This window comes from Gossypium raimondii, chromosome 6 (genome assembly GCF_025698545.1).
Source record: "Gossypium raimondii isolate GPD5lz chromosome 6, ASM2569854v1, whole genome shotgun sequence".
Classification (NCBI taxonomy): Eukaryota; Viridiplantae; Streptophyta; class Magnoliopsida; order Malvales; family Malvaceae; genus Gossypium; species Gossypium raimondii.
The window spans coordinates 48177195-48191966 of record NC_068570.1 but is presented as its reverse complement, the minus strand read 5'-3'; the positions used below and the strand labels follow the sequence as shown (position 1 = coordinate 48191966).

The following is a 14772-nucleotide window of genomic DNA, read 5'->3' as shown; positions in this document are numbered from 1 at the left end:
CTACTAACAAAAGATTAAACTTTATGGGTTCGTGTTCTTAGATTTAAATACGATATGAAAGTGAGATTGTTGGAGAATATCGTGCGAGGGAGATGCTCTTTCTTTGGAGGGATTTTACTAAGGTATGGTCTTTACTTCTTGAGAATATTATTTGGTCAATGGGGAATGGTAGATCTATTTGGTGTTGGAAAGACTCCTAGATTCCTCATTTAGGGCCATCGATTAAACAAATAACTTCCTGTGAAAATATTATGTTTGATTGTCAGCTTAGTGAAATGAGAATAGTAGAGGGATCGTAGAAAATTGACCTTTTCAGAGTATAGCTTTCAAAATATTGCATTAAAAGAATTGTAAGTATTCCTCCGCCTCATCCAGATGTAGGGTTAGATCGCTTAGTGTGGCCAAACAATTCGATGAGATCGTTTTCAATAAAGAGTGTGTATTGGACTATTAGGGAGAGATTTTAGTATCCCAAAGAAAGGCATTAGAAAATCGTTTGAAAGTATCAAGGGCCGCAACGAGTTCGTTTCTTTTTTTTGGCTTGCTTTTAAACAAAGGCTTTTTACTAATGATGAAAGAGTAAGGAGGGGAATTGGTCACGATTGCTCTTGTTTGTTCTATCGACATGGGAAGGAAGATACTTTACATGTGCTTAGAGATTGTCCAGTCAGGGGCAAAGCCAGGAAATTTTAAGAGGGAGTCGAGATAATGAAAAATAATAATTTTAAATATAAAAATTAATTAAAGAAAATAATTTAATAAGTAAAAATAAACTAGAAAGAAATCTTAAAATTTATTTGAATTGCACTATTCGATCCTTAACCTCATTAAAGAAAAATTATTTCGTTTATATCAAATTTTTCTACAATTTCTTTCTCAATGTACACAACCAAAGAACTTCTTAAAAAATCATCTTCCATCTTGCTACGAAGTCGAGTTTTCACAATCTTCATAGCAGAAAAAGTATGTTCTGAGGATGCCGTTGAAACTGGAAGAGTCAATATAAGACGAATCAATCTGTCAACAAGTGGGTACATGACTGACTTTCCACTTTCAACTAAGCTTCTGCAAAGTTTAGAAAGTGTTAATATTTTTCTCAAATAAGGATGCTTACATACATCAAGTTCATAATGCTTCAACTCATATGGGAGACGTTCTTTCTCTTGTTGAGAAAAATCTTCTAGATAGAACTTGTTTACAAGAATGTAAATTTTATCATATCAAATAACTTGAAAAACTCCTTGGGATCTAAAGCTGTAGTAAGAGTGAGAAGCTCGACAACATTTTCGTTAAACCTGCTCTTCAATTCTTGCAACTGAGTATCTATTGTAGCAAAAAATATATCCACTTGATAATGATGCTCCACTATAACATCTTCCTTCTTGTTGCGACTACGACCCACAATGTATTGAGCATTCATATCTGGAAAATCCAACTCCCAAGTTTCACAAAAAGATATCACATTTTTCAACAATTCATTCCATCCATCATTTCTCAATTTTTGAATTAAATATTTCGTTGTCAAAACTAAACTTATGGCATTTAATATATCTTGAGAACGACGTTGCAGAGCTTGACAAAGGATCTTAATCCCTAAAACTTCATTCATCATATGCAAAATTAAATATAACTCAAAAGATCTTAATCTATTATATGCGTTATGAGCATTTCCTCGCTGAGAATAGTTAGAAGTGGTATTTTTTAGATTTTCAAGAACTGTGCTAGTAGCATTGTACATCTTCAGTAAACTAGTAACTGAATTTAAATGGGAACTCCATTGAGTCTCACCAGGATGTTGTAAAGTGCCAATCTGATTTATTCTTGTTCCAGTTGCTCACTCATTGATGGATACCAAACGAGTTATTTCAGCTGCTTGGGCTTTTTGTAATTCATCGTGTCGTTTGGAAGAAGCCGAAGCACTATTAACAATATCAGACAAGTCTTTAAAGAATTGATGCACTTCAACCACTTCTCTAGCTGCTGCAACCAATGCTAATTAAAGACGATGAGCAAAACAGTGAACATGATAAGCATATCGACAATCATTCAAAATCAAAGCTTGCAAGCCATTAAATTCCCCACACATATTGCTTGTTCCATCATAGCCTTGACCTCGGATATTTTGTATGTCAAAACTATGTTGCAAGAGAACATTAAAAATCACATTTTTCAAAGTCAATGATGCAGTATCTTTAACATGGACTATATCAAAAAATCGTTCTTTTACCTGTCCTTGTTTATCAATAAATCTCAAAATAATTGTCATTTGCTCTTTTTTTGACTCGTCTCTCGCTTCATCCACAATAATGCTGAACTTTCTGTCACCAATTTCTTCACGAATTACATTACGAACTCTATTGGCATGAATTTGCAATATCTCTTTTTGTATTGTTGAAGAAGTATAACTAGCATTTTGTAGAGCACTTTTCAAAATATCTTCAACTTTCTCATCATATGATGCTAATAGTAATAACAATTCAAGAAAGTTCCCACGATTTTTTGATCTCGAGCTTTCATCATGACCTTTAAAAGCACACCCTTGAAATGACAACCATCGAACAACATCTATACTAGTTTTTAGACGTAGACGATTAGCCAAAATTTGTTGTGTAGTTTGTCTATGAAGTGATACTTCAATATGTTGAGCATAATTCATTAAATCTACATAAGCTCGTTGTGCATTGTTATGCAGTGAATTCAGATCTTTTTCCATATGTATCAAAAAAGCACAATTGCGTCCATCGTGTACCTTTTTCTAATTACTAAAGCCATTATGAGTAAATGAAGTTGATCTAAAACGACTACTTGGATTGCTATTAAAAAGAAAACAAGGCAAACAAAATACTGCATCTTTAGAAGGTGAATATTCTAACTAGGAAAATTGTTTAAACCATGATGCTTGAAAATAACGAGGATTCTTTTTTGAATTGAAAGCAGGATATTCTGAAAGAATAGGTTGATATGGTCCAGCCTTAATATAAGCTCTTCGAATTTCATCACGCATATTAACTGGATACTCATATATTTGCTTACGTAACCCAGGTTCACGTTCTAAGTTAGACAAATCAAGTGCCTCATCTTCAACTCTAGGAATTTTAGAAGGACGAGCATCAAAGTTTAAAGAAACAAACGATGAAGGTGGTACCTCAATTTGTGACGCTTCTGAAGGTGATTGTGTAGTCTTTGTACTTTTCTTTTTAAAAAACGAATCAATTGTTTTTGACTTCATAACTACAATATCTTAAAAGATAAAAACAAATAATAGCTATAAAATAAAATTAAACTATAAACTTTAAAACACAATAAAAACAATTGTAAAATTACAAAAAGATGAAAAGAAAAACCTTAGAAGATGAACTCAAAGTCGCGTTTGAAGGACAAACGTTGATGACAATATTTGTTAATAGCAATAGGAAAAGAGACTGCTTTTTCACTAGTTAACAAATTGAATTTTAACCTAAATTCACATTTAATATTATATTAAAAACTATCATCTAAAAAAGAAAGTTAGAAATATATCAATATTACATTTAATGTTATATTAACGTTGATTACAATAATATATTATATAAATATTTAAAGTTAAAATATATTATATGGATAAAATAAAAAATAAAGATTTTTTTAATGTTCAAAGTTGGAAAGGAGGGCCAAACAACAATTTAAGGGGGGCAAAGTTTTCAAATATTAAGAGACTAAACCCACTTCTTTGGCGTAGCCCTGGCATTATCCTTCCAGGCAAAGACCCCTAAACCCACTTAAAACATAACACGCAAAGATAAGTTCAATGGAACTTAGTGGGGCAAACACCATTTACCTGAATCATACTTTCACGCCGTATTTAATATTTCAAGAACCATCTTGTTGCTCTTATTCTTCATCAAGTTTCTAACAAAAGCTACCTCTACTTCCATTTCTTTATTCACGTTCGTTACCATACCTTTCTCTAAGACCATTTCCTTCTCTTCAGTGCCTTTGAGACCTTACCTATATTCTCCATTCACTAAGCTATAACTTCCTCAAACTTCAGGAAGAGACATATACACAAGTAATTGATGCTTCCTTTTGAGCGTATCGTGTTTATGTTTATTTTTGAAATACATTCTCATTACCTCACTATATTTATTAATTTCCATCTCTGTACAAATCTTAATAATATCGAGTACCTTAACATAATAACCATAGATACGTTTCGTGTTTACTGATTTCACAGTTTGCATTTAGGAATAATAAGAAATATGTCTATTACTTAGTATCTAACCCCCCCCCCAAATTCGCCACTATGTCCAGTTGCACCGACTTCAGGTTGTGCCTTTTGGCCAACATTCTAGGTTTTTCTCCAAAAACTTAGCTGAATGGTTGGAATATAATTTAAACGATAACTTATGTTTATCTAATGCGGGGGGTTAGTTGGGCCACTCTTTTTGGGTTGCTTGTTTGACGAATCTAGAAAAATAGAAATTTATTCATCTTCTAGAGTCTATCTTGGTACACCTTTGTAATAGTTAAATCATCAATTAGTTGGGCAAAACAATATATCTTGGTGTACAAGAAAACCTCAATTAGTCGCAAAGAATTGAGTCACATCTACCATTGTCAGGTAATTGTTGCTTTTTGAATACTAATAGGGTGGTTAATTTGGTTTCTAACATAGCTTCTATCGGGGGTGTTGCAGAAACTAAATGGCGAGTGGATCTTGGGTTATAATCATTGTTTGAGGTTTGTTCAGTGTTTGAAGCAGAGCTTTGGGAGATTTTAGATGGCTTACTCTTGTACAAAAACGGGGTTTGGATAGACTGTTTATTCAATCTAATAACTTAGAAGTGGTCAAAATCAATCAAGAAAGTCTGCCAATAAATTCGTCTTCAGCCTCGATGAGGAGGATTCTTCAAATACTTCATTCGATCGAATATTGGAGAACTAGGCATGTTCTAAGAGAGGAGGATAGAGTTGTGGATTCGCTAACTAAAATGATCTTTGATAAGGACCATAACGTTCAAGTATTCGAGGAGGTTCCGGGATCTCTTACATTTATTGGAATCTGATATTAATAGCAATGCTTTTGGCTTAGTTTAGCTTATTGTAATACGTATTTTTTCTTTAAAAAAAAATACTACTATACTTTAAATATGTTGTAATTTTCCGGTCTATATTAGATTGACCGAAATCTTCAATCCAAATTACACCAAAACGAAACCCAATTAAGATTTCCATTATTAGAGTGATAATTATTCAAAAAAGATTTCCATAATTGCAAAAGGTTAAGAAAAGAAAAACAAAGAAATTATCGCAAACCGAGGGACTGTAGTCTCTGGTCACAGACAAGGCGACTGTTTGTCTTTGGATCCATCAACTCTACGCATCACCTTTTCTACCCATTTTCCTTCGATATATCTCTGTGTTTAATAAAATAAATTAAGGAGAATGTAGACCTAATTTGCTTCCTTTCACTCTTTGTTTAGAGACCTATCTTTGATTTTTTTGGGGGAATCCTTGATCCGGTTTCGCGGATGGCGGAAATAGACCACTGTTGCTCCACTCAATTGATAGATGGTGAAGGAGAGTTCAATGTAGTTGGACTCGACAACTTCATTCGGACCACTAAGCTCACTAACTGTGGCCTCTCTTATGCCGTCTTAGCTATCATGGGCCCCCAAAGTAGCGGTGCGTCTCGTTTCCGTTCCTTTCAACCTTCGCTTCCTTTTTTCGTTTTGTTTCTCTGATTCCTGCATGCCGATTTTTAGATCTTTGAAGTTTCTTGGATTAGTTATTATTTAAATTCTAGTAAAATAATATATTTTTGAACATTTATTTTAGTTAAATTTTCAGTTAATCGATCACTTAATTTAGGCGAGCATATCGAGTTTCTCTACTATACTGGGTTCTCTCTAAATTGATACTAAATTTTGAGTGAAGCTGATTGACTGTGTTTGAATTCGGCTTTATAATCTCTGTGAGAGAATCTTTTCATTCAAAATTTTCGTGCCGCGACTTTCTCATGATGTGTAATTTAGACAAGTGAAATTTAGTGGATTTTATAAGAAAATTTCAGCTGAATGTTTTGAATGGCTAATGCTTGAATATTAATGTAGTGATTACCATTAATCCTTGCTTTATAATTTTTTTATGCATGACTGTTAGATTCTTGATTTTTCTCTTAAGTTTAGTTTCATTACTAATCCCATAGGCACATGGTTTATAGGGGACACGCCAGCATGTTGTTTTAACTCTTTCGCTATCTATATGTCTTGTAGACTAAAGGCTTTATCTTTATTTGACAGGGAAGAGCACCCTGTTAAATCATCTTTTCCAGACAAATTTTAGGGAGATGGATGCATTCAGAGGAAGGTTTGTTCTTTAAATTTTCATATTTTATGGCTTCAAAAGGAATAAATATTACATTTGTCTTATTTCTCTCTTATGTACATTTTCTGCTTCTTTTTTTTCACTATATGCTAACAGACATAATTTCATTGCAGGAGTCAAACTACCAAGGGTATTTGGATTGCAAACTGTGTTGGCATAGATCCTTTCACGGTTGCTATGGATTTGGAAGGTACTGATGGAAGAGAAAGAGGCGAGGTAACTAGCCTTTTTAAAATAATTTTGGTTGTTGAAGATAAAAAAGGCTTTAAAGTTGTTTCATCTTTTTTTTGTTTTTTTTTTTTTTGGGGGGGGGGGGAGGATGGTGGGATGGAGAAGGCTCTCAGTAACAATGAAGTTTGTATCAAATTGATGGAGTTAAATTTCCTCAGAGTTTGTTTTGTTTTGGCAATATATGTTTGTCTACATCTATACTGGCTTGGGGGGTTAACTGAATGTAAATCTCAATTTCCATTTGCTGTGCGTGGAAACCAACACACATGAATACAGACTGACGTGGAAGCATATTGGTGTTCTGGTTTTATAGTGGACACCTCAATATATGAATGGTTACTTAAAAAATGCCAATTAAATAATAGTTTTGTTCATTCTGTTTCATCAGTCGCATTTTTTTGTTACTATTTGTTCACTGATTTTTTTCCCCCATTTCCAGGATGACACTACATTTGAGAAACAAAGTGCCCTTTTTGCTTTGGCCATTGCTGATATTGTGCTAATAAACATGTAATTATCTAAATAGAACCTTTATTGCCTCATGCATTTGATGCTTATGTGCATTTTATTGGAGCTTACAGCACTCAAACTATGTAACCTGGAGAAATTTTTGCAATGAACCAGCATTGGACATTCTAGTGAGTGAAAAGAATAAAGGGCCTGTTGTCTCAAAAGTGAAACAGTCAGTCGTACTGCTTTTGTTTCAGGATTTTATTAGAACACTACATATCCTTTTAGCCTGAGTGAAAAGAATAAAGGGTCTGTTGTCTCAAAAGTGAAACAGTCGTACTGTTCTTGTTTCAGGATTTTATTAGAACACTACATATCCTTTTAGCCTGTCTTTGCATTTTATTTTGTTTTGGATTCATTGGTATTTGAATAGTGTATACTGGATGAACAAAACATGGACCTTTTAAAAACTTTCTCCAAGGATGTGTGAAGCGTAAAATTTTCAACATCATGCGTACCCAAACATAAATTGATTGGCCAGAGTGAGTTGCCCAAATTCTAGCAGTAGAGATGAATGCCTGTTGCCTCCATTCCTCTCTAATGGCTCTGGTGGGGGTGTTATTTTTCCTTTTCTAGTTTTGATCTCAAATAAACTAGAACTAAAAATAAATAATGTTATAATATGTAATCTTTAGAAACATTAGGAATATAGTACAATTTCTAAAATTAATCATAGTTTTCATCCATTCTTTAATATCCTTTTGGTGCATTTCAATGGTAAGGTGTGGGTTAGGGCGTTTGGCTTTTATGAGGATCTGATGACACCTTTTTTTTTTTGGGAGAGGATCCAAGAAATAAAGCTAGATATTAAGCAGATATTGGATATTGATATAGGTGGTGTCATGATATTGGTCGGGAGCAGGCTGCCAACAAACCACTTCTGAAAACAGTTTTTCAGGTACTAGTGTGTACTTAATCCTGTTGTTGTCTGGATTTCTGCTTTATATTGTGCTTGATAGTCTTGTTGCTGTTTTAATCTAGGTTATGATGCGGTTATTCAGCCCCCGGAAAACAACACTGCTGTTTGTTGTACGTGATAAAACAAAGGTCTGGATTAATGTCATTTCGTTTTCTTCTAAACTAATTTGTGCATTTCGTTTTCTTCTAAACTAATTTGTGATTCTTTCTGCTAAAACCTTTGAAATATTCTTTTTTCCCTTATGATTGTTTATGTAGACCCCTCTTGAATATTTGGAGCCTATCCTGAGCGAAGATATTCAAAAGGTAACATTGCGTATGGGTTTCTCTATTTTCCTCCTTTCTACCCACTTGATCTCTCTCACTTTGTCTTTCTATCTTTTTTTTTCAACATTTTAATTGGTGTGTATTACTGCAGATATGGAATGCAGTTAGTAAACCTGAGTCTCATAAAGATACTCCCCTCAGTGAATTCTTTAATGTAAGTAGATATCGATTTTCCTGTTTCCTAATCACCTTTGCATTTCACTTCTATATTGTTCATAGTTATTATAAGCATTGGTTACCATTTGAACTTTTACATGAAGGTGGAGGTCACTGCTTTATCAAGCTTTGAAGAAAAAGAGGATTTGTTCAAAGAGCAGGTAATCTCTCTCTCTTGTTACTGAAGTTTATTATACTTCAAAATTTTAGGTATGATTGACTTTTGGAGACTGCTTTTAACTCTTTTGATATTACTTTGTTTAACCAAATAATTGGTTTTGGGCATCATGATCCCTTTTTTATCCTTTTGGTACGCTGAAGAAGGCATGAAGAGGAGGGGAGGGGAGGGGTGGGAGGTGGGAGAGTGAGTAGAATCCTGGCCCTTGATGCTAAACTAGCATTTAAATTTCTCTCATGCAGGTTGCTCAACTAAGGCAGCGCTTTTTCAATTCTATTTCTCCGGGAGGACTTGCTGGTGATAGACAGGGTGTTGTCCCTGCCGCCGGATTCTCTTTTAGTGCACAACAGATATGGAGAGTTATAAAAGAGAATAAGGATCTCGATCTTCCTGCTCACAAGGTTATCTCTTCATCCTTATCTTTCTATCTGAATAGTGTTTCTTTCCTTATCATATAATTAATGTCTTTCCATCATTTTCGTCAGGTAATGGTTGCCACAGTGCGTTGTGAAGAGATTGCAAATGAGAAACTCCATCACTTATCCTCTAATGAGGTACATTTGCAATTCTCTCTCTTAGGTTTTACTTTGCTTGATTGAATGCTCCATTTTAGTAATGGCACTAGTAAATTTTGAGTAGGATTGGTTAGCATTGGAAGAAGCTGTTCAATGTGGACCAGTATCTGGTTTTGGGAGAAGGCTGAGCTCTATCCTAGAAACCTACTTTTCAGGGTAAGTTTATAACTATTTTTGATATGTTGAGGCATGTATTGTTGTTTGATGCTTTGAATTGTATGTGTTAATCATCCAACCTAAAACCAATTGTTTACAAGTGGAGGAGCTCAACTTTAATATAAGACCATAGGAAACCCAATACTTAAAAGATGCGGATAACACCACTTAACACTCCCCTCACATGTAGCTCACACAAGGTCTTCACGTTAACAACCTTTGTCAACCTCATAGGGTTAGGTAGGAGGAACAACATAACAGAGCTTGGGCTTTGGTACCCTCTTAAGCATCCTACCTAAAGCCAATTGATTATAATAGAGGGGCCCAACTTTTATATAAGGCCAAACAAAACCCAATTCTTAACAGATGTGGATAAACTACTTAACAGTATGAAAAGGATAATCTTTGAGAAAAGATCTGTCGTAATGACTATGACTTTCTGTGTACACATTGTGCTATTAGCCTTTGGTTTCTTGAATCCACAAACTTCAATGGGTGGTTCTTATTTGTATATTTAATTAATGATTTCATAAATTTATGATTCATATTGAACTTCTTTTATTTTTCCTCCAGTTCATAATCTTTCTTGTACACTTCAAATTTCTTTCATGATAGATATGACATAGAGACATTCTACTTCGATCATGGTGTAAGAAATGCAAAGCGGAAACAACTGGAATCAAAATCTTTAGATGTAAGCACTACATACCATCATCATGATTTTATTATGTTTGAAAATGTAGATTGTGCATCTAGTTCATTTTCAAACTTTTAATTTTTTATTCCAAGCAGTTTGTGGCTTTCACCAATTAATTTTGTTTGTTAATGGAGGTGGTTGAAGTTATGTTGATCTAGGGAATTGAAACTGGAGTCCTAGTCCCTTTTTCATCGTGAATTTAAAGTATCATTGAGGATGGATGTGTAACAATGTCCAGCTAATATAAGCAGTTTTCTGTTTGAAACATAACGATGGTTGTAGGGCCTTATACATGTTCCAAGTATTGTAAAACTTAAATAGTTATAAGACCTATTAGACATGCATTTTCAGTTAAATTTAATGTTTTAAACTTCTGACATATAAGCCTTGTAAGGCCTCATATGCATTAGTGATTAAATATAATAATGTTGCTGGCTATTCTGTGTAAGGTAGATTGAGTGAGAATTTTCCAGTTGTTGCTTCTTCATTAGCTTTAGGATTGTTTTCGTGTCTGTAAGGGTTTCAAATGGTTTACTTTATGCCATATGAGTAATCTTGCTGAGTTTTTTGATATTGCAAAAAAACTTACCTCTGCTGATTGTTGTACTCTTCTGAATTGAGCAGTTTGTGCATCCTGCATATCTTAACCTGCTTGGACATTTTCGCTTCAAAGCACTTGAAGATTTCAAGTCAAGATTGGAACAGATGCTGAATATAGGAGAAGGATTTGCAGCTTCTATTTGTACAAGTACTGAGTCTTGTATGCTTGAATTTGACCAAGGATATGCAGGTAATGTAATAGAAATTTTTCATTCACTTGTACCCTAGTGAATTACACAAAGCAAGCCTAAATTACTATAATAAGAATAATATGGTCTCCAGAAGTACAGCTTTTGGTTTCTTGTTCAACTTGTTTATCTGCTTTAACAGTTCACTTTTTCCTTATAGATGCTGCCATCAAACAGGCTAATTGGGATGCTTCTAAAGTAAAGGAAAAACTTTGCCGTGATATTAATGCACATGCATTATCTGTTCAAGATGCAAAATTGTCTGAATTGGTGGTTAGCTATGAGGTAATTATATTTAGGGCTAATTATACTTTTTTTTTCTTTAAATAGGAATAATCACACTTCTGGTTCTAAATGTTTGTGAAATTTTCACTTTCAATCCCTAACTTTTGAACTTTGCTATTCCAGTCCTGAATGTATTCAATTTTCAGCATCGTTAGTCCTCAAGTTCCAAAGAAGGCAACAAAAACTGACATGGCATTAAGGGTGCATCAGGCAAATAATGGCATTCCATCTTTCACTTTTTGACTTTGACCATTCATTTATTTTATTTAAGAAGTTATGTCTTAATGGCCACATTTGATGAGCTATTGGCATGCCATGATTTGCTACTTGTTTACTGTTAACTCCATTCAACTTTCCCTTGTCAAATCCATTTGACATTTAACAACAGTGTTATTATGATTTCATAACATTTAGGACTGAAACAGAAAATTTCAAATATTTAGGACTAAAAGCGAAATAGGCCTTAAGATTAGGAGTAAAAGTGTAATCTTAGTTATCATTTGAATGTTTTATGACATTTTCATCACTGGGCATTCCTTCTACCGTTCACCATTGTTTTAGTCAAATAAGCAAAAAGTTGACATTTTATTGTTATTCAGAAACAACTTGGTCAATCACTATCCGAACCAGTGGAGTCTCTATTTGATAATGCCGGAAGAGACACCTGGGCTTCAATAAGAAAGCTTCTTACACGTGAGACTGGGATTGCCGTATCAGAGTTTTCAGCTGCCATTTCTAGTTTTGAGTTAGATCAATCGACAGTTGAGAAAATGCTGCAAGATTTGAAGGATTATGCGAGAAATGTGGTGGAGAAGAAAGCAAGAGAAGAAGCTGGAAAAGTTCTGATCCGCATGAAGGATAGGCAGGAAAACCTTAATTTTCATATTCCTTAAGATTGCCAGTATTGATGAGAATAATCTGTCATATTTATGGCTGTCTTGCCTGTATCAGGTTCTCAGCTGTCTTCAGTCATGACAATGATTCAATGCCAAGAGTTTGGACTGGAAAGGAAGACATTAAGACAATTACTAAGGGTGCTCGTACTGCGGTATTTTTCTGGATTATGTCATGAGTGCTACTTTCAGTCTATCATCATTTTGCATGCTGCATCAAGGATCTGAGAGACTTTTTACTATTGTTATATTTGCAGTCTCTGAGTTTGTTGTCTGTTATGGTTGCCATTCGATTGGACGGGAAACCAGGTGAAATTGAAAACATACTGTTTTCATCCCTTATGGAAGGAACTGTGACTGCTGTATCTTCAGTGGACAGAAGTATTACTACTTCAGACCCTCTTGCCTCTAGTTCATGGGAGGAAGTAATGGTTCGGTTGGTTAATTTTATAATATGATATGTACTTTATCTAGCTGAAGTTACACATTTAGAAGTCACTTATGCATCAGGTTTCTCCAAAAAGTATCCTGATCACGCCAGTTCAATGCAAGTCATTGTGGAGACAGTTTAAAGCAGAGACTGAGTATACAGTTACTCAAGCTATTTCAGCGCAGGTATGTTATCTAAGGCTCTGGTTGGTTGGCTGTGGCTTATGCTACTTTTGGAGGAAGATGACATAACAAGGGCATTGTCTAGGTGCAATCTCTAATGATTTTGTTTTTTTCTTAGGAGGCTTACAAGCAAAGTAACAACTGGTTACCTCCCCCCTGGGCAATTGTGGCAATGGTTGTCCTTGGATTTAATGAATTTATGCTCCTTTTAAGGTAACTTAATCTAATCTAGAGTCCAGGGTTCATCTCTTCTTATCCCCTCCTATTTTAGTTCTGTTTTTGATGGGTTAAAGGGATGAAGACCCTGGCTTTTAGCAGGAGCTGGGGTTAGTAGTCTTTGGGGACTGCCATGCTCAAAGGCAGTGGGTGAACCTACAGGGCAAGATCTCAGGTTTAGCTTGGATATATCTAAACTCTGATTCCTAGCATAATTCAAAATACTAGCATGGGTTTTCCTGGTTTAATTTCTACTATCATGTTAATTGTTGTGCTCATAATGCTTCTCGCAAACAGGAATCCTCTCTATCTAATGGGTCTATTTGTTGTGTATTTACTTTCAAAAGTGATGTGGGTTCAGATGGACATCCCAGGGCAGTTTCAACATGGCACTGTGAGTATGGAAGAGAAAATGCACCATCTCTTTGCCAAATTTTCTTGTAGTTTTGATTTGTGATTTACTGTTTCAAATGTGAATTTGCACATGGCATGTATTCATTCAAAATCCTAGGTTTTTTTGCTTGGAATTGAAAGCCTGGACCTATGGCTTAGTTTTTTTAATTCTGAAAATGATCCATTCTTCAGTCAATGAGACCAAAGATTCTCAGGATCTATTGTCTAGTTGCCCTAAATCAGAATAACCTTGTTTGAAACTGATCTAGATTCTTTGTTTGGCTTCTTGCTAGCTGGCTGGGCAAATCTCTATCTCGTCGAGGTTTCTTCCCACCATCATGAATCTTCTAAGGCGACTTGCAGAAGAGGCTCAAGGGCATCAAACTGATGAGCCCCCCAGGCAACAATGTTCACTCGTTTTTCAGAGTTAAAGTCATCCGAATCCAACCAACTAATTCCAGAGTCATCTGTAGCATCCAACATTTCAACATCTGATGTTGGTATCGACACGCGGAAGTACAAAAATTCCGGAAGCAGAACTTTCTTGATAAAAAGGTAATCTCATGTAAAATTTATACCAAAATAGGGTAAGCTACTCCCTCATCCAAAAATTTTTCTTTCAAATGAAAAAAAAGGGATGAGACAGAAAAGTAGTCCAGGATGCAGGATTTCACTCTGTTCTACAAAAGTTGACGGTTGTTTTTCTGTTTTACATTTTCTCAAAGATTTAATCAGTCATATCTTTCCTTCTGAAGCGGCTGAAAATAATGGGATGCGAATCCTTAGAGATTAATTAATTACATATAAAATAATAAAAGTGTATAGAATAGACTTGTTAATTTTACTTACATTAATGTATTGTACCTTTTTATCTTTTTTAATTAGTTTTGATAATGTTCAAAAAAGAGTAAAAGATGCAACAACATTTTGGCTCAGGCTTGGGTGTTCATTTCCAACTTTATTCCTCTCCCAATTATAAAAGAATATATATGGCTGCATTCGCTAACATCTACATGTCTAGTAGACAAAAGATAATACAGGAGGTAAGCGTTTTCTCAGTCATTGGTGCAGGTTCAACTTTATCTAGATTAAACAGAAAACTTCATCTATATATTTGTTTTATAAAATATTATAATCTATAGTTTTGTTTAAAATTATATATATAATATATATATATTAAACGTTGATCAATATTTAATTGATACACTCTATTATTAAAAATAAAAATCAAATGATTAGATAGAATTTAAAAACATTTTGCATATTTAGGTTTAGGTTTAAAATAGAAAACAGGGTATTAAAAATTTGACAAAATGAAAGAGATATGTTACATTATTCACGTTTAGATTTAAAATACAAAACATGCTAATTTGTTGGTTTAATGGACAATTGTAATTTTTTAATGTACTGATTGCGTGTTTAATGCTTTGAAATTTACATTAATATGTTGAGATTTAATATTTACAAATAT

General features: G+C 34.3%; 2 protein-coding genes across 3 annotated transcripts; one reads left to right on the top strand and one right to left on the bottom strand.

The window, feature by feature from the left end:
• Positions 1-827: 827 nt before the first annotated feature.
• On the bottom strand, positions 828-2713 carry LOC105772033 (uncharacterized). Its single transcript, XM_012593383.1, has 4 exons — positions 2113-2713; positions 1858-1992; positions 1230-1422; positions 828-1065 (listed from the first exon to the last, which is right to left on the bottom strand). Exons 1-4 carry the CDS (start codon positions 2711-2713, stop codon positions 828-830), a joined length of 1167 nt encoding a protein of 388 aa, XP_012448837.1.
• A 2516-nt stretch (positions 2714-5229) lies between these two features.
• On the top strand, positions 5230-14055 carry LOC105773664 (protein ROOT HAIR DEFECTIVE 3 homolog 2). Of its 2 annotated transcripts, none has more exons than XM_012595740.2 (22): positions 5230-5664; positions 6282-6348; positions 6480-6582; positions 7037-7107; positions 7942-8005; positions 8089-8154; positions 8284-8331; positions 8444-8506; positions 8613-8669; positions 8929-9087; positions 9172-9240; positions 9326-9417; positions 10033-10111; positions 10739-10904; positions 11063-11187; positions 11787-12049; positions 12139-12235; positions 12338-12511; positions 12591-12695; positions 12811-12905; positions 13256-13302; positions 13595-14055. In XM_012595740.2, exons 1-22 carry the CDS (start codon positions 5511-5513, stop codon positions 13687-13689), a joined length of 2259 nt encoding a protein of 752 aa, XP_012451194.1. In that variant the 5' UTR covers positions 5230-5510; the 3' UTR covers positions 13690-14055. The 2 variants fall into 2 exon arrangements, with proteins under 2 accessions (XP_012451194.1, XP_012451190.1); XM_012595736.2 differs by having other exon boundaries at positions 5234-5664; positions 13206-13302.
• The last annotated feature ends 717 nt before the right edge of the window (positions 14056-14772 follow it).